Raw genomic sequence first — 20,150 nt, 5'->3', positions numbered from 1 at the left:
TTGTAATGAAGAAGCAAAACACGCATAACTCTTAGCAAGTTGTGTGGAAGCTCCAGGCTCTAGGGTTTGAGAAGAGGATAAATCAAGGATATCAAATAGAGAATTCACATTAAAACAATTTAAAAAAAAAAAAAGTCATTACTGCTACATTCTTCTGAAACTCATTCTTCGGACAGACAAGACTGTTAATGTTTTTTTTTCTTTAAACTAAGCAACAAGGTGACAAATGGGAAAAAAAACAAAAGCAAAAAAACCCCACAGCCCACCTCTGAAACTTTGATTCTGGATATCTTTTAGCTTGTAGCAAGTCTTGGAGTATGAACCACTGTCTTCACCTGTCATAGTGGCACTTACAGTCCTTTTAACATTGAACCTTTCGGCTGCTTCTGTTTCATTTTTTCTTATCGTCTAACACTTCTCTGGCTGCTGTTGTAGTGAAGTGGATTCTAAACTTGAGCATCCCTGCAACCACGTGCAACGTTACTAACCAGTGTTAACCCAACTTACTCTGGCTGCTCATGACATCTTCTATGATGGCTGTTGTGTTCACCTACCTGGGGAGGATTTGCTGAAAGAAGCAACAGCAGTCACCAAGGCAAATGTGTGTGGCGGGGATTTGCATGTCTTTTGTAGCATGTGTGAAGTGCAGTTTACACTTGGTTTTTAATTTTTTTTTTTTTTTTTAATCAGGAACTTGGTTTTACTTGATCTATTTAAAGATTTTTGGAAGGAATTGGGAGGGAAGAGTTTAGATTATCTGCTATTTTGAGATGACAAGACTTTTAAATATAATGTTAATCTTAATTTAGTGAAGAGCTCCAACTTTGACAGTCCATGACTCTTGAAGATACATTTTAATGTCCTAACTCTGTCTTCAGGGACTTCCTTATCACTTGTTCTATTTTGATTTTTTGATTTAGTTTTCTTTGCCTGCTACTTCTTGTTTAGCTTTTCCATTTTCTTACAATTTTAATTTTGGTTATTTTGGGGCCACTTCTTGATTTTTGTTTTTCCAAAGGATGCAGACTCTGATAGTGGGGATGATTCGGACAAGAGATCGTGTGAGGAGAGTTGGAGACTGATCACTTCCCTGAGAGAGAAGCTGCCCCCCAGCAAGCTCCAAACCATTGTAAAAAAGTGTGGCCTCCCCAGCAGTGGGAAGAAACGAGAGCCTATTAAAATGTACCAGATACCCCAACGTCGCCGCCTTAGCAAAGACTCCAAATGGGTTACCATCTCAGACTTAAAGATTCAGGCTGTGAAAGAGATATGCTATGAGGTAGCACTCAATGACTTCAGGCACAGTAGGCAGGAGATTGAGGCTCTGGCCATTGTTAAAATGAAAGAGCTTTGTGCCATGTATGGGAAAAAAGATCCAAATGAGCGTGAATCGTGGCGAGCTGTTGCTCGTGATGTCTGGGATACAGTAGGAGTTGGAGATGAAAAAATCGAAGATGTCATGGCCAATGGTAAAGGAGTCACTGATGTGGATGACCTTAAGGTGCATATAGACAAATTGGAAGATATTTTGCAAGAAGTCAAGAAGCAGAACAACATGAAGGATGAAGAGATAAAAGTTCTTAGAAATAAGATGCTAAAAATGGAGAAGGTTTTACCTCTGATAGGTTCTCCAGATAAAGCTCAGTCAACCATAGCTAACACTAAGTCTCCAAACTCTACCAGTGTGGTAGACGGGGATAAGAAGCCCACGGATGACCTAAAAAGAAGCGAGAATGACGATCTTGCTAAAGAGGAGCGTGTTTCTCAGTTAATGGCTGGTGATCCAGCTTTCAGACGTGGGCGATTACGTTGGATGAGGCAAGAACAGATTCGATTTAAAAATCTGCAGCAGCAGGAAATAGCAAAACAGCTTCGTCGACAAAATATGCCTCACCGATTTATTCCACCTGAAAATCGCAAGCCCCGGTTTCCTTTCAAAAGCAATCCCAAACACAGGAACTCATGGAGTCCAGGCACCCATATAATTATCACAGAGGATGAAGTTATTGAGGTTAGAATTCCAAAAGAAGATGATAAGAACAAAGATGAAAACAAAGAAAAAGAAAGTAAAGCGGCTTCGAAAGACCCTCAGCAGCTATGGAATCTTTATGGCCCCCAGAGGAATCAAGATAATATCCAAATTAACAGGCAGCAGTTAAACACACAGCCACAGCCTAGCAGCCAGCAGCAGCCATCGCCTCAGTTGCGCTGGAGAAGCAATTCTCTCAATAATGGCTCTCAGAAAAGCTTGCGGCGTCAGACATCGGGCTCCTCTGAATCGTTGCACTCATACAGCGGGCAGCAGAATCCCGACCTGCAGGCTTTCCAGCAAAAACGCCACATCCACCAGCACCGACAACCTTACTGCAACCACGGCAATGGAGGCGGTGCAGAAGGCAATACAGCTAACTCCCACCCAAAACAGACTGACCGGCTTAACCACTATAACCAGTTTGTGACGCCCCCACGGATGAGGCGCCAATTCTCAGCACCTAACCTCAAAGCGGGCAGAGAAACCACAGTATGATTAGTTGGCCAAGAGTAGTCTGGGGGAGGAGGGAAGCAGGGGCAATTCTGGCTTATCGTTGACAAACAGCCAGAATTGGCTCTGCGTATGTCTTTGGGTTTTGTTCGGCCAGGTAGAACTTGAGTAATTTGACATAAAACCACAAGGTACTGGCCCTTCAGCCCGTTCCCTTTGCATGTGACTTTTGTTGCAGTTTTAACGACATTGATTGGAAGAACATTTTGAAAAATTGTAAGAACTTTTTTCTTAGACTAGAAGACTTGGAGGGAGGGATGTGGAGAGGAGAACTTCCCTGCTAGCTCATTTACCAGGGTTTTTTGTGTGTCTTGAAGTATTTTTCTAATGCTGAAAATAATGTCTGGAACTTACAAAGTGCTACCTTCCTCCTGTGTTTTATGTAGACAATCAAAAGAGGAATTTAGTTTATAGCATTGAATGTTTCTTGTGACCTTTTTCTTAGCAATAAGGAAACTGACGATCTATTTTTAAATTGATCTGGCTCTTCAGAACAATATTTTCCACTCTTAACTGAAATTATTAATAGTAATAATAATCTATAAACCAAAAGTTGTTGGCTGACAAGATATGTGGCTTTTTTTATAGCGAAATTAAGAAGAGCTGTTGGGTCACAACAGTCCTGCTCCCCGAGTAGGAGATGTCTTTTCGCCTTCTGCTTAAGTTCGTAATTATTGGTATGAAATTGCTGTGACAGTTAAACCTGCCTGAATGGAATTTTATGTCAGAATATATATATATTGCTGAAGCAATAGTTCGGAAATAAGCTTTTTCTAATTCCCGTTGTATCTCTAAATATAATCATTTTTAATTATTATACAGAGATTGTGGAAAGGAACTAGGATTTTTCGACACTCTGGTGCAGGAAGAAGCCTCAAAAAGCTTATTATTTTTATTTTATGTTTTCAGCTTTCTCGGGCATGAGTCTGAGAATAGTTCTTGAAATAGTTATGAAGATTTATAGATCACTACTTTGAATTGGCTGAATTCTCCTCAAAGACAGGAGAATTGAACCGTTTCATCTGAACGTGATACCTCATGATAGTGCCTCTGGTCTTGAACTAAACCGCTTTTTCAAGACTTTTTTAATAAAGGAGAAGGTCATTTTGAGGGGAAAATAGGATTAGTTTTCCTTCTCCCCACACTCAAAATGCAAGTTAAAATTTTTAATATCTATTTTGATCTGAAGAGGTCTATACTTGCAGGTGATTTGCCGTAAAACAAATGCTTGCAATCCCTACTTCAGATTGTTTCAAACAGATTACAGAAAAACTGTTGATAAAGCAATAGGCTTTATGAGCTTGGGGATTTATCTCAATTGGAGAGTCACAATTTTAATTATACACTTTCTTCTTTCTGAGTTTCTTAAAGTGCAAGACAAAATTGCGCGTACATCTGAAAATCTGTGGACTTAAGTATATGCCAGTCTAAAGCTCGGAGGGCTTATTTTGCTTTTAAATTTAACTTGAATATGAATTTAAAAACAAAATTGGCTACTGTACCACATTTGGTAAGATAGGTCCACTTTGCGGTGTATCTGTATGGTTAAACGATTTGTGCTGTTTTGCACAAATTTCCTTAATTTACTTGAGGCTGGTTATTTTTTTGATAAAATATAAGCCCTACTGATAACTGTTACTTCTGCATGTTTCAGCATGGCTGTAGATGAGTAGGAAGTGCCTCAAGTTTAATTTCCATCTTGTTTTTGTTTCCTGTACAATTTCCCGCCCCGGTCCCCCAGCTGTGCATGGTGTAGGGGCTGGTTGCAACATATATTAAGTGGCAGCCATGCACCCTCTACACAGCGATTAATCCAGTGTCAACTCTTCAGTCTCTGCACGTGTGTTCCTGATGGGATGTTGGCCCTCTGATGTAGGAGCTACAAAGTCCAACTGTCCTGAAAGAATGAGCTGGTCCCATCATTTAGGATGTTTTATTTTTTTTTTTTTACGGCAGGTTTAATTTTGTGTCCAAATATGGCTTTGTAACTTGCATTTTGTCTCATGCTTTGGCCTACTTGAACGAAGGAAATAAAGCATCATGTCCAAAAACGTCTTGATTCTTAAAGAAAAGAAGCCTTGTAGACGAGCAATACTTTTTTTTGAGCTTGAGTCAGAACTGCAAAACGAGTTTTGGGCTGCAAATAATATTTTGCTGTTGCCTTTATTTTAGACTCTTGTTTTAGTACTGCATTGCACTTTGGTTTTGTGCATGGGGAGAGTAATGGAGTTCGTCCGTATCCTCAAAAAGGTTTGGACTCTCTTCAAAATGCATCCTCGGGAAAATCCTCTCAATTTTGTAGAAACACATGAGCCAGGCAGAGTTAGTCTGCACGGGGTGGGTCACCAGAGAAGACCAGACCAGTTTTCTCTTGTGTCCCATTTTTATTGAGGATTGTGGCTGCCCATGTGAAATCACCACGTGATGGAACATGGAGTAATGTTGAAGTCCATGCAACTACATGTACTGACATGAGATTAAAAACTCCTGCTACTTGATATTTTAACGCTAGACACTAAAAAAAGTTTTTGCCACCTTATTTCAGCTTAAAAATCTGAGAAGAAATATCTGTATATGCCTGGGTGGTGGTGATGGTGATGAGGAGGAACAATAGGTTGCCGTCAGTCTGTCTTACCCCACTGGGTTAGTGCAGCACTAGGAAAAAAAAAACCCTGCTTATTCTGTTCTTATATGATTTGACAAAAAAAGAAAAAGGGCAGTCAAAGCCAAAATGGAGTCGTCTGCTCAGAGGAAGCAGCTTTTTTTCCTGGCCTTTAGGAGGATATTACAGAAATTAAACTGGGGAAAAAAAAATACATAAAAAATAATTGCCTGCTTTAAGAATTGAATATTAATTACAGTGCTGTGCCTCATCTGATAAGGGAAATGATGTGAGAACTTGTGGCTCTCCTTGCATTACTAAGAAATACGCACACCTCTCACTCCAAATTCTGTATTAATAGAGTGAAGGAACAGTAATACAGCTGCTTCTGTTGGAGACTGTGGGAAAAGGCTTTCAGGTTAATGGAAATGTGGCATCCATGATGGCAGTGCTGTTTTAATAAGCTTAATTGCCATTGCTAGGTGCTGATGTGCTGTGTGCTTTGACAGCTGGCTTGGATCCACCTATGCCTTAGTGACGGTTTCTTAAATGTCCTTTAGGACTCACTGGGGGCATGTGGATTTGGGGGGGGCGGGGGGGAAACGCATGCCACTAATGCTCCTCTGATTGACTTCAACATCCTTTTCTCACTGAAATTCAGCAATCTGAATTTAGGGATCTGTCAAATTAGAGGAGGCTATTTTTAGCAGTACATTCAGCATAGTTCCAATATCTCCCTCACTGTTTGTCCTTTATCCTTTATATGTTGAAATTTGTTCTTTATCCTTTATATGTTGAAATTTGACTTGGATACTTCCCATTGAACCACTTCAGGAGCTGCGACATGAGAAATCTATGCTGTTGTACCCGTTTGTACTGTAAAGAAAGCAGTGAGCTGCCTTTGAATTAAATGGGATTTTCAGATCTGTCCATTGTTTAAGAAAAAAACAAGTTTTGGATTGTTTTAAGAGCAAGCATCTGCCTTGTGAAAAGCAGAGCTGGTTTGTATTGTAACAAGTGCTCTTTCAATAAACTATGAAATACTCTTGTAAGTGTCAGACTTGTCTCAGTGAAATGGAAATGAAACTTGATTACAGGCTTGTCCTGATTTTATTTTTTTTGTCTTGGGATTGGTATTGTTTCCGCAGAGTTAAAAAAGTTTCTTTAATTGTTCCTCAGTCTGATTCTTGTAAGTCTGTCCATCCTGATTTTTCTGCTGCTATGCGAAAAGCAGCCTACACAGATTTGTGTCTACTGTCACACAGCTTTGTTTGTTTTGTTTTTTTTTAAAAAAAAAAAAAAAAGCTTTTTATAGTGCAAGGGAACACAAGCCACACTCCCCTTCAGTGCTGTCCCATCGTACCATCTTGTGTGCTGTTTATCTAAATTCTGGAAGGAAATACAGAGCTGGTTGTTCTGTAGTTATTTGGCCACTGAAGACCAAAGAAATATTTTGTTATATGCCTCAAATACAGGAGGGAATGGCCTACGCTACGTACCTTTGCAGACATCACGTAGATCCCAAGAATCTGAGTTGTTATGGCAAGTGTTCTGCTTAAAAAGCTGGTCCAGTCTGGTCTTAAAAAGCTTGGCCTAGTCTGAGTGTATGATTGATTTATTTTTTTTAATTTTTTTTTTCCTCCTGTTTTCAGAAAATCTGTGATTGTTGTGGCTTTAGATATTTCCATGCCCCTGGGCAAAATAAACTGTGCGTTCCCTTTCTGCACATTCACGGCGCTAATGACTTCAACCAGTTTGAAGCTGTACAACAATATGCATTGGGTTCCAGGGAGTCCAGGCGTGGACCATCGGGGCAGCTTCTAGGTGCAGGTTTTTTTCTTTTCTAGCAGCTGAGGCACTTTTCCATCAGTACTGACAATTATGTGTGTATTATCTCTAATCAGATGTGGAAATACTTACCTGGAGAGCTGACCAATCTCTCAGTAGAGCAAACCAACCCCTTTTGCAGTGCAGGCAGTGCACCTTTTGTGCCAACCAGCCTGAAAATTCATCCTTCATCTGTTGCTCAGCGCCAATTATTTTTAAATACTGACATAGTATCAAGTGCCAGGAGGCAATCTGAGTCCTGTTTTTCTGCTTAGGGAAATGGTACTTATTTCTTTTTTTTTGTTATGGGAAAACAAACTTTGGTTCTTTTACTTAGTTGTAGAAGTAACGTTTGTTAGTGTGTCGTCAATAAAAAGTGTCTGCATAAGCATTTATTTATCTAGGTATTTAAATGTACAGAAGATACACTCACTTGGTTCACAAGTCTGAAAATAGAGAAGACAAGAAGCAGGTCTTTGTCTTTTGAACGAGTTTAATGTGATTGGGTTTTTCATGCTGGAAGTAGAATTTTCCCAGTGGAATGCCCCTGATTTTTGACCCATTGCCTCTGCAGCTTTTCAGTTTCTCCAAAAGAATCTGATCAAATATTCTACTTAAACACTACTTGAAGAGCTTTTCATTTCTACAATCTAGCCACTCAAAATGACATCCTCAGATTATCTACTTCAGACTACAGGAAAGTAAATTATTTTGCCCTTCTTTGCAAGTAAGAGAAGCTCATTTCTGTCACTGCGCATCTGACCTGTTTTATCTTGGTTTCAAATGTAAAAGCATTATCTACATGGATGAGGGGGAAAAAAGGTCAGAGAGAGTGCCTTTATGTTAACAAATTTTTAAGAGTAAGCTGGCTATTTCAGAACTGTAGATAAGCCTGAAACTCCTCATCAAGTTTAGAATAGTTTTTTGGTGACTCGTTAGGAATGTCAGAAGGAATATCAAAAGGAAGGGTATACGTTTGTTTGGTCTGTAGTTCTTTTGCTGCTGGGCTAAGGTTATTTATGCTGTAAATGTGGAGCCATCTTAGAGTGAATGGAGCAGACACAAATGAAGAAGAAGGAGCGTTTTAGCCAAATAGAAGTTCAAGAGGAAATCAGAAAATTGAAACACAGCCCTCATACAAATGCCATATATCTTTAATAGTTCACTTTTCTCTCCCTAAACGTCATGGGTATTGAATTCATGGTATTGAAAATTCTGCACTTTCTAAGAGCACAGCTACCATTTTTTAATGCTACCTTCAGGAAATATGACTTACAAACTTAAAGGAACGTAGTTCAGGTTTATCTCCTTTCCAGATACCATCCAAAGGTCTCTCTCACTGAACTTGTGTTAAATTTGACGCAATCACATTGTGGCAGTGTTAAGAACTATACTTGCTGTATGAAAACAAAGTAATGTAGCTGTTTAGGTGGGGTGCTTAAACAGGATGGGAGGAAAATGTAAAGCTTTGCTTCTATAGCTGTTAGACTTAACGCATTACTGCAAACAGTGCACTGGAGAAGAATTTTAGGATTTGGAACTGTGGAAGAGAGAAGGTTTGGAATACAAGATGAGTGGCTTCAAGAATTCTCCTTAAAAGCTCTGGAATGCTCTTAGTGAATTGTTGCAATTCTTGTATAAAAATCTTGAGAAACCAGTTTAATTTGTGTAATATATGCCAAAGGATTATCTTCAAAAAATAAAATTTGGTCGTGAGGCAGGCTCTGAGACCAGGAGCACAGTGGCTGTGTCTGTTCTAAATATCTTGAATTTGTATTTGTTTTACCAGCAAGTAATAAAATGGTCATTAGGTCTTACTAGCATTGATTTCAAGGTATGATTATGCTGAACAGGAAGAAAATGCTCTCACACCAGAAGGTAGTGTTGAAGTGCTCCTTGTGGGGAGACCTCTGCACAGACTTCTCTGCCCACTTACCAGGGCGGTGGCATTTTTTTCATCTTCTGATATTAAATACACACGTGAGAGGGCAATACTTACATCCCAAGCGGAAAATCTAACTGAAAACACGTCTTTTCTTTTTTTTTCCTAAAATCTGAAATGAATTTTTTTTGTATCAAAAGGCAAATCAGTGATGCTGTTAATCCTTCTGTTTGAGAAAATGAAGGTGAATAATCTTCCCCTTTTAAATTTATTTCTGTACTTTTCTCTATTTCTGCTTCTTTCCTACCTACCTGAAAGCAGCAAGCAGGTTCACCCAAAAAATCCCCTTTTTCCAGTCTTTAGCGGGGGGAAAAAAAGAAAAAAGCTAAACCTTTCCCTCTTATAGATACTATGAGCATGTATATCTGATGATTTTAAAAAAACAACACTACTATCTTAAAGGTCCCTTCCAACTCAGACTACTCTATGAATTGTTTTTGCTTCTGTCATCTCTCTTTTCAAGGACAGATTGTACTAAAACAATAGATGTTGGTATGTGACGTCTGAGCATTAATGGAAATGTCCGTATGTATTTGTCCTCTGTGTCTGTCATTCCGTCTGAGGTGTTAGTCTCTCTTAACTTTCTCCTTGCTTTTGTCTGTCCTCCTACACGGTATCTCCTCTCTCCCCACAGGACTATGAGAGTAAGCTGCAGGCCTTGCAGAGGCAGGTAGAGACACGATCCTTGGCAGCTGAAACAACGGAGGAGGAAGAAGAAGAAGAAGAAGGTGAGTTTGAAGTTAAAAAGAATGTGGATGTAGCTAAGCCTAAAGGAACAGTTGGTAGACTATCTCTTGCAATAGATAGAAAACTCGCTTTGGAAAGCTGTGAAACCCTTCATAATTTCTTGATGTGTAATCTTCACAGCATAAAGATGTAAAATACCTATTCATAGAATAAGTTCCACATAGACAGTAGACATACATCCCCAAATTCAATTGATGCACAAACTAGATTAGTTTAACTGCAAGCTTTGTTTTTGGGGTCTTGAATTTGAAGGAATCTCTCTCTTCTTGGCACTAACATAATTCAGATGTCTTAAACCAAAATAATACTGTTGCCTTTGTTTCCTTGTTTTGATTTTGAAGTTTTATTTTTCTCCTTGGTAAGAATTCGTAGAATTCATGCTGTGACATGTCTGTCTAACTCCATTTCTGGACAGTAGATAGAGTTTATTATTCCCATAATACTTGCTTTCATTCCACTGTTTCAGCATTTGGCTTTAATAATTGTTAACTAGGAGGGGTACTTATTTTGTTTTCTCTGTTCCAAATCTCCTTACTTGATCATTATATCTCCGCTGCTAGTGGTGAGGAAGTTTGAATCCAGTTTTTCCTCACTGAATAATAAAAATGCAGGGGTTTGGGTTTTTTTGTTCTCTGCCAGAAAAGGTGCTGAGAACTTGATGCCACAGTCAGCAGTAGCATTAGGTGCTGCATGGGATGGTTTAGAGAAGCAGCCACAGTGTTTTATTTCTCTGTTTCTTTGCTCTTCCCAGTGCCCTGGACACGACATGAATATGAACTTGCGCAATGGGCTTTCAGGAAGTGGAAATTTCACCAGTTTACTTCACTGAGGGACCAGCTCTGGGGAAATGCAGTATATCTAAAAGAAGCCAATGCAATCAGCGTAGAGTTAAAGAAAAAGGTAGGGACATGCAGGGGAGCTTTTTGAATTTTCTGACTCATCGACGTTGACTGTACAGTCCTGCTTCAAACACTCGAGTTACTTGTAGTCTTTAAAGTTATATGTCTCTTGTTTTTTAGTTTGGGCTTTAAAAGCATTCAGAAAATCATGAGTCTCTGATTCAGGCTCCTGATGGAATGAACAACCCCTGCAAACGTGGTTGATATATTCTCCTCTTTCTCATTTCCCTTATGCTGTTCCTGTCAATATCATAAACACATGTACATGTACATCTCCCCAGGGCCCTGTCTCTTCCTTTTTGCTTTTAACTTCATATGATCATTCATCTTTCAAAGAAAAGGGGGTGCTGCAGGATGTGCTAGGTCTATAGTTTTCCAGACCTCTTCTAGCTGTGACAATAAAGGCAAGATGTCTGTACGCAGCTGAAAAATATGTTTTATGCCATCTCGAGACAAAAAAAAAAAAAGTGACGTAAAAAACCGCCCCCGAATCTGTTTACAGAGATGAAAGTCAAACTGGCTTCCTATATTGCCTTAGGTTAGGTCTCTGTCCCCTTTGTGATGCTGATACCGTGACTTCTTAGAACTAAAGTAATTTTTCTTTTTCCATCCAGGTGCAGTTTCAGTTTGTCCTGCTGACAGACACGCTCTACTCACCACTGCCACCAGAGCTTTTGCCCACGGAGTTGGAGAAGACACGGGACGATAGGCCTTTCCCCCGTACAGTGGTAGCTGTGGAAGTCCAGGATCTGAAGAATGGAGCAACGCATTACTGGTCCTTAGAAAAACTCAAGTATGTAAATATTACAACTTCCTTATATCCAAGGCGCTTCGCTGAAAAGTTTCCCCCCTTGCTGTTCATTCTCTGGCGTACTTGTTTTTTCTCTGTGTCCTCTCAAAATGCCAGCTTTACAGACAGTGTGGTATGTCTTAAATACCAGTTTCCTATATTTTTTAAACAAGTGTATTTGTTCTCCAGCATTTTACCTCACCTCTGCGTTTAATTTTTTAACTTGAGGTTAGATTTTATTTTTTAAATCTAATAAGGCTTATCACAGCTCATCTCTCTGCATTAATTCTTTTCATGTTCCTTTCACTGCAGAAGTTTCCTTGCCACCTGCTTTTATATGACTTAGTAGTATAGGCCATAATTTAAAAAAAAAGTTTAAATAAAGAAGATTCTATTTCTATGGAAGGTACACAAATTCTGACAGTAATCTGAATTATTTTAATCATATTCTTGCAAATAGGCAAAAGACATTTGTCTTTTCCCCATTCTCTATATATTGACTGAAGAACTTTTTTTCCACTGATTAACTTCCAGACAAAGGATCTTGCAGTGTGAAACACTTGTTTTCTTCAATAAATAAAGGAAAGTCTATAATGGAATCAGTTCACTTTTGAATCAAAATGCCAGCGTTTCTGGAGTGGAATGCAAAAAAGCTGCCTAAATTACTCAGCAACGTTGTCTGATGCAAAAAAGGAAGCAAAAAAAAAAAAGCCAGAATTAGATGTGAAAGAAGAATATTTAGAAGTTTGAATGAAATCCAAGATTTACATAAGCTTCTGCAGTGACCTTGCCTCATGCTTAGTGGGCTTAGCCTACAAATTTTTTCCCAGAATCCCTAACACATCAGAGAATTAGCACAGTACCAAACTCAGTGGTACAGACTCCCTGTTCTTTATTCTCCCTTTCCTGTGTGTAATCTGGTATAGGTGAAATCAGCGCACCCCACTTTGTGTTCTCTGCTTTCTTATTCACTCTTTATTAACTTTTTAGTCCTGCTTTCTTCTGTGCAGGCAGAGGTTGGACCTGATGCGCGAGATGTATGACAGAGCCGGGGAAATGGCATCTAATACACAGGATGAGAGTGAAAGCACGATGACAGGCAGCGACCCCTTTTATGATCGCTTTCATTGGTTCAAGCTTGTTGGAAGGTATGTGACAATAATCTCAACTGCCGGTACACTGGTGACTCTTGTCAGTTCTGGATGAACTTTGATTTTGAAAGTGGTTATAAACTGTATGGCCACTAGTGTTAGTTGTGTGTGTTGCCTTTCAGGGATTTCTGATAAGACTTAAAATACAGCGAAGAGCAGAAAATGCTCTTTAAAATGTTGTCAGTTCTGGTGTAATCTTTTAGAATCTGATTTGCCTGAACCCTTAGTAAGTTATAAGTTCATTTTAAAAAAAACGTAGCTAGCTAAGTTCCACCTAAAATCACTGGAGCAGAGCTGTAAGAAAATGAAGAACACTGGAAACTGTGAGGAAACGTGGCCTGGGGCCTTACTTACATTTGTGGTTCAAATAGCTTGGTCATACCCTATGGAAATACCTTATATTTGATGGGATTCTTTACTATTTCCTGATGTCGGCTGCACCTTTACAGTATTTTTATTTACAAAACTGCTACGTTTTGGAAATAAGAATTGTGGCTCTGTTAAATGGATGTGCTCTCAAGATCTGTATGTTCGGCCACGTTTATATTAATTTTTCATTTGTTTTCTGCTCAGTTGAAGGATGCTCTTTTTCCTGACTTCGCTAGCATTCCCTTCCCTTACGTTCCATAGCAGTCCAGATGGTTTGAAGCCTTTGCTTGTTGTTCAGGTGGGCTCTGTGCTGATGGCAACAGACGGCTGTTAAATGAAGCATTCTTCTTTCCCCTCACTCTGTTAATTGGTATTCCATTAACTGATATCTAGCTCCCCCATTTTCCATGGCTGCGTGAATGAGCGTCTTGCTGATCGCACGCCCTCCCCCACTTTCTCCACGGCTGACTCCGACATCACTGAACTGGCTGATGAACAGCAGGATGAGATGGAGGACTTTGATGATGAGGCCTTTGTGGATGATACTGGCTCCGACGTTGGAACTGAGGAGGGATCAGACCTCTTCAATGATGGGCGCGACCCGTTTTACGACCGATCCCCTTGGTTCATTTTAGTGGGAAGGTTGGTGAGGTTACTGTGAGAATGGCCAAAAGGGACCAGCTCTTGCTGTAGGCTGCAATGGCTTTGCCTTGTGCTGCATAGAATATCTCTCAAGCCAGACAAAATGTCTATATACATAAACTGGAATTGCCAGAGAATGAGTGTAGTTTAAGTTTTAAGTTCACATGTCAGAAGCTGTGAAGACCTAAATAAGAATTGAGAAAATAACCCTTAGATGTGACAATTTGAGTAAATATATATCTCTTTCTGGGTACCTGTCAAAACATAGAATGAATGGGGTTTTGCCTATGTACAGTATTTAAGCATTATTTATAACAATGCTTTATTTAGCCATTGCAAGATCGCTAAGATAGTATCATAGTATGTAATTTTCTCCCACAGAAGAGAATCTCGGAGTATGATGGAAAGTCTTTAAGTCCAATCCAATAAATACATTTTTTGAAAACTCATCTAACATCCTCTGTGCCTGAAAAGTTGGCATGAGGAGAAAGAAGAATGGCCCTTTCTGGATGAGGAAAAGAGTATTCTTCGAGATGATTTGGCTTCTCAGATTGTGTATGACTCTCAGTAGCAAGAATTATGTAGTGAAAGGTCGTCATCGTTAAAAGTCACCAAGTGGTGGTGGTGATCAGCACTTCCTCATGCGCTATGCTTGAATTTCTGAAACAAGTTTGCGTACTGTATTTTAGAGTATTATCTCTTTTGCCAATCAAGATATGATTAAGGCATTATCAGAGCCCAGTCTGTGGTGTAGACCCTAAGGACAGCAAGTTGCATTAAAAAAATGTGATACTTTGCACTGTTTCTTCACAGATAGTCTTGCTTGAACATGTAACTTGTGACAAGAAACAGAAATATCTTATTTAGTGACTTTGTTCCCCTCTCTTCCACTCCCCCAGTTTTGCTTTTTTGCTTGTTTGATGGCTCTGTAAGCCAGTTCGCTTGTTGAAATGCTAAGGGAGGTGGTTACTGTCGGCTTTGTACAAAGGAGGGGGTAAGACTCCGTGGCCGGTGGAAGGGAGGAACAAAGGAGAAGGGACCAGAGCTTGACTTTATGCTTTTCTGTGACTAAGCAGGGAAGAATTCACAGGCAGGAAGGTGGGATCTTTTTGTAGTTTCCTCAAATGCAGGAAACTTGTTTGGATTATTTGTGAAAATGAGGGACTGAGATCGTCAGCCTTTTATCGAGCTTTTAGATCAGTTTAGCTGTATTGTCTGACCTCGGTCTTTGTCTTTAGTTGGACCTATTTGCAGGCTGTGATTGAAACTTGGAACTTTTTTGATCTAGTCTTTGAAACAAAATTTGCAGTTACTGAAGATGCAAGAAACTGCATTAGTTCTCTTTGATCTCTGTGAATTTGTGTTCTTACGTGCATTGGTAATGCGTTTTATAAAACTGAATTCTTTCGGGTTAATCTGATTCACCAGAGTCAGTCTGGGAGAGCCACCTTAACTGGCTTGGCAGTGGTTGTCAGCGAGTTAAAGCATACATGCGCAGTTTGCAATGGCCAGGACCGCTTTCTTGTACCCGTGCTGGCGTACTCAGCGTATTCTCCCGTTGTGTGTGTTCTTTCAGAGCGGGACCTTCAGTGCTTGGGAAAAAGTTGAGCTATTCATCTTCATTTCACAAACTCTTCAGGAAGCACAACACAAGCTGAGCAAATACAGTGTATAATGAAAACAGTCGTGCCTCCTGGCAATTACACAACTTGCTTCCCGTTTCCATGTATTAAAAAGAATACTGAGCTCTGTCTCTATAGCCAGACGTGAAGCTGCAGCAGTTAAGGGTACATGTGAGCTGCACGTATTGAGGAGCCCTACTTGGGTTGTAAAGTGTATTGAGGAATGAAACGTAGTTTGTATTATCTCCCAGCAGACAGCTGAATGACTTTATCCCAGTCGTTGGTTTTTATTCTGTTCTGTTTCTATTCCTGTTCTGTTCTATTGTGCTGCAAGCAGAAAGCTGATAGACTGTTTAGCGCCACTGAGTTAGAAACTGGTTTGATTCCTCAGTGTCTTCCAGCATGAGAATTCTGCCTTTGAACAGTGTGAGTCACAAGTATCAGAGGGTGCGTCCATCTGCATAAATATTGTCTTGAGCACAAGGTAGTGTTCAATTCATAACAAACGCAAAATTCTTTAACACTTTTAACTATGTACTGGTTTAATTGTGGAATGTGCAGGACAAAACGAAAATAATTTTTAATAATTTTTGAGAGGGCTGTCAGCAATAATGAGTCCAGGTCACAAAGGAGAAGAGGAAAAAATGATCATGTAGTTATCCAACTCCTTGGGCATCGTAGTATTTCTTTTTCTCTCTCTGTGCTGTGACTGTCTTTTATTTATACTATATCTATTAAAAGGAAAAAAAGAGCTGGTCCCTTTAGCCATCTCTTCTGGCATGCTGGGTTGTCTCTAAGGCTGATTCTATTGAATGGTGTGACACATCAAGCATTAGCTATTTTTTTTAAGGGTGGTGGGAGAGGACTATGGGATATTTTATTTAAATCTCAAATTGATGTGTTTATTTAAAAAATATCCATCGTCATTCCGAGTTCTGTTGTTTTTGTTTTGATTTTTAAAAAAACCTTGTGTTTGTTAAATTTCATTTCTGGTTTTGTTGTGAATATGCCATTTTACCTCACCAATCTTTCTGCTAATATAGTTCCCCCCCTTTCAGTCTGCTGGGCTAAGGTGCAGGGGGACACTTGCATTATGGGATGTTTGGGGAGTGGGAGTCCTCCCAGATGCGGGAAGAGGAGGAGGAGGAGAACCTTAAGATTTCATCCACTCCTAACTTGGTACTGGCTTGCGATGAAGCAGATGGAATGGGACTGGAAGGCAGCTTTGCTGCATAAACCAGCTCTCTGCGTACAGCAAATGTGCTATTGCTCTCCATTCTACAGAAGAAATCCAGCATTTTCATCGCCAAACAGAAAGCTTAAAACTTTTTGCATTGTATGCTTTTCTTTCTCTAAGTTAAAAGAATTCCAGTGAGCTAGGTGACTGGATGGAAGGAAGTTGAGGAAGATAAATATTTTTTTCATTTGGGATTGTCATTTTACTGAGGTGACAAAATTGTAGTTGCTAATAAACCTGAATGCTTTGGCTGTCATGTGTTGAACAGCAGCTTCAAAACTTTAGCCATGCAAATAAAAATATGTTTTTATTTTTCATGCAGTTAAGGCTTTCGCTTTCCACAAGTTTGGCTTTGAAGTAGGAAGGCTTCTGTAATGACCGCCTCTATAACTCACTGGAACTGTCTCTTATATGTATACGTATCAGTTCAAGGGTAATTAGATTCCTTTCTGTTGGGGAAAATGTCCGTTCTCCCTAGCTTGAAATGTGGTTTTCAAACTGTGTTTTTTGTGTTGAGCGTATAACTACATACCTTCCTGAACTCCATCCCTCGTCCGGGCCAAGTGAAGAATTCCACTTTGTTAGTGTGGAGGACTGTTTTCTTGTATGGTGGGATGCTGCTTTCTCAAATGAGCATCACCTGAAATTTCAAAGCTAAAAATTAAAATGCTTTCTTAGAGGGGAAAAAAAAAATTAAACTTCCCTTTTTGTTACTTTAAATTTAGTCTTTTCTCCCTTCCCCTGCTTTATCTGTGCTTACCTCACTTTGGAGCAGACTGAAAAGGAATTAGATCCTAATCTTAGTCAAGTGTTATGTTGCAGTTGTTTTTTTGTTGTATGGTTTTCTTCATTTTTTTTTTTTGTTTTGGCATGTTTATAGCCTTATTAATCATTCTCTTCTCTATTGCATTTTGTCACCACTTTGTTTTTTTAGTAGCATTATTTTTGTCGCTTTGGTTCCCAACTGACCCCTGTTTGATTGCCTTGTCATTTCAAGAGAATTCATTCATTCTGGGAACAGGCACGTGAACCCACAGAGAAACGCTTCCCTTTCCTACCTTTGGTCCTTAGCTGGGCGTCCCAAGGAGCTGGGTTCGGATCAGTCTTGCTGTGTGCACAACACAAATCCTGCAGCTGATGTCTCCAGACAGAGGCAGCGAACAACTTCATTTCTCTCTCAGTCCTCTTTCGTCATGCAGGACTTTCCCTATGAGTATTAAACAATAACAGTTATAAATTTGAGGAATTAATGATATATTAATAATAAAGACTAAAAGAATAAAAGGACTGCAAGAAGGAAATCCAGTTAAACAAATGACTGGTGTTTAGTATAATTTAATGTGCATAAATTCATAATAATTACATACATAATTGGTTAGTCACTTTAAATCCAATCACTGGTGAAATTATTAGTTAAACTTCTGCATCATCTCAGTATTCTTATGAACTTTGAAACAGCTCACTCAATAAATAAAGCCTGCCGGGTTTTTCCCCTTGTTGAGAGCCATTCTTTGCCTGACTTGTCAGGCTTCTCAGCATTTAAAGTTTTGCTCAAGCTAATGACACTGAAGTGTGCGCTGTTCTAAGAACTCTTGCAATTCATTGCAGAAAAGTAAAATAATAACAGCAGTCCAACTTTTAATTAAAAATCTGTACAATAAAAACTTGTGAACTTTATTGTTCCAAAATAGACCCTGCTTGTATTAACTTTAGAAGTTAGCGTATGGCAGGATCATCCAGTCCAGGGCCTAAATGCTGCTTTTCCTATTGTAAACTGTAATTTCTACACGATTACTCTCAAGTGCTGTTGTGGTGATTCATTGTTTGTGGGGTTTTTGTTTGTTTGTTTGTTTTTAAAGAAACAAATATATTACTCCTAAATATATTTAGCTGTGAAGACTGTCAGTCTTCCACTATCTGTACACTCAGTGAATCTTCCAAGAAACCCAAGAGATGACATGGTTTATTGGGGATTTCTGATTACTCTGTATGTAGTGTTATCAAATGTATGTAGAAGAGAGAAAACATTCAGTCAATCTATTTGGGAAAGTGTTTTTATACGTTCGGTAAAATATTTGAGGCTGTGTGAACACAGCAGATCCATTCCCCTTTGTCACTTCAAACTACACTCGTGGGGTGAAAAACTCAACAATTCTTTATAATCAGTAGTTCCTTAGTAGACTTCCACAGTCTTGCTAACAGCTCCGTTTACAACTGTAGTGCCTCTAAAATTACCTTGTAGAAAGCCATCATCTTAAATTGTCTCCTTTGTATGTTTTGTAACTCACTAATACAAGCCCTGCGTCTCTGATATACTCTGAGTTAGAGCGTTTTGTAGCTTCCCGTAGCTTTGACACTGCTGAAGAGCCTTGTGTGGACAAATGGATACACGGCCACAGTGTAGGTCTAATGGAAGGAGTGAAGTAGACTGAAGATTTGAATGTCCCATTAGCCAACCAATTACTGCAGTCTGGTTTTGCAGATGATTGCCTAATGTTTGTGTTTTCTTTCCTTCCAGAGCATTTGTGTACCTGAGCAATCTGCTGTACCCGGTGCCTCTTATTCACAGAGTAGCTGTTGTTAGTGAGAAGGGAGAAGTGCGAGGATTTCTGCGAGTAGCCGTGCAAGCTATAGCAGGTGAGATACCCTGAGAGCTTTATATCGCAACTGTTTGGTACGCTATCAATATCTGCAGCTTTAAAAAACAGGCAAACAAATCAAACCTGAGTAATTCTAATGTTGCAATTGGTGTGAATCATATGGACCAAGCATGAATAAAACTTGAAATAATGGTACTGATTAGAAGGTTTTAAAATGATGGTGTTGACCACTGAAGTTTATACCTGGCAGCTAATGATATGCTGCTTTTTAAGACAGTGGAAGGACTAACTAGTGTCAATAAGTCTAAAAACTAAAAATAAAGCAAAGGTTTTCTTTCTGGCACCCAGCATAAACAGCAGACAAGGGTTTATGCAAGTTTGGTAGTTGTGATGACTTGCAGAGAAGTTAAATGTACCACTTGTTAGCTCTTCTCAAACTATCCTTTTAAATAATGCGCAGAAACGCTCTTCCATTCTCTGACTGAATACCCTGTGAAGAAGTTCCTGAGCTGACGGTTTTCAGCATAGTATAAACAGAAATCAGCAGCAATTTTCCATTTCATTGCCTCACTAAAATGTGTTGAGACTTAGAAGCTGCTTTAACATACTGTTTAATCACCAAGAATTACCAGCTTTTCAGAAGAGAAGGGGATGGTAACTGCTTCAGCCAGTTTTGAACTGCTGTTGTGTGTGTGCCGGAGCTTCACTGCGGTTTGCTTGTCAGCTGCCAATATTTCATACTTTTCCAGTGTGGGGTGGGCTAGTTGAGTTTTACTGCTGGTGGTTAGCCATGTCTTATCCACGCTGGTGAGAGCACAGATACTTCCCATAATTTGTCCTTTCTAGCAGTGGCAAACTGCCAACCTCTCTTTATTGTTTAGGTAGGGTAACCCTGGAAGTTTCACTCTCCATGGGAACGTATAATGAAATCTCAGACTCTGAAGATGTGTAAGAATCCCTCTGGCAGGGACTATACAGCAAGTGAAATAAAATCTATTTTAACATGTACAAAAGTCTCATTTCTAGCTTGGTTTGGTCTCCTTAGCATTGACCAAATATTTCCAAATAAATATTCTATTTATCCATCCAAATAAATAGAATACACCATGACTAATAGCAATTGAACTGGGCACATCTCCTGAAAAAAGGCCATGGCATTATTTGGTCCCTAAGCAAAGTC

The 20,150-nt window shown here is 39.4% G+C and overlaps 1 protein-coding gene across 11 annotated transcripts in view; it reads left to right on the top strand.

Annotated features, from left to right (window-relative positions):
* The window catches only part of KIF1B (kinesin family member 1B), a 95,794-nt gene that overhangs the window by 51,093 nt on the left and 24,551 nt on the right, over positions 1-20,150 (top strand). For 7 of the 11 annotated variants that reach the window (XM_063354184.1, XM_063354179.1, XM_063354183.1 and 4 more), the window contains 6 exons: positions 9,548-9,641; positions 10,412-10,560; positions 11,174-11,352; positions 12,360-12,497; positions 13,263-13,511; positions 18,889-19,007. In XM_063354184.1, coding sequence (XP_063210254.1) covers positions 9,548-9,641; positions 10,412-10,560; positions 11,174-11,352; positions 12,360-12,497; positions 13,263-13,511; positions 18,889-19,007 — 928 coding nt within the window. Of the gene's footprint in view, positions 1-1,018; positions 6,203-9,547; positions 9,642-10,411; positions 10,561-11,173; positions 11,353-12,359; positions 12,498-13,262; positions 13,512-18,888; positions 19,008-20,150 lie in introns of those variants that run through there. The other 4 variants (XM_063354188.1, XM_063354187.1, XM_063354185.1 and 1 more) reach the window with 2 other exon arrangements.

This window comes from Chroicocephalus ridibundus, chromosome 16, assembly GCF_963924245.1.
Source record: "Chroicocephalus ridibundus chromosome 16, bChrRid1.1, whole genome shotgun sequence".
Lineage (NCBI taxonomy): Eukaryota > Metazoa > Chordata > Aves > Charadriiformes > Laridae > Chroicocephalus > Chroicocephalus ridibundus.
Note: the sequence above shows the minus strand (reverse complement) of the source record. Positions and strands in the feature narration are given on the sequence as shown.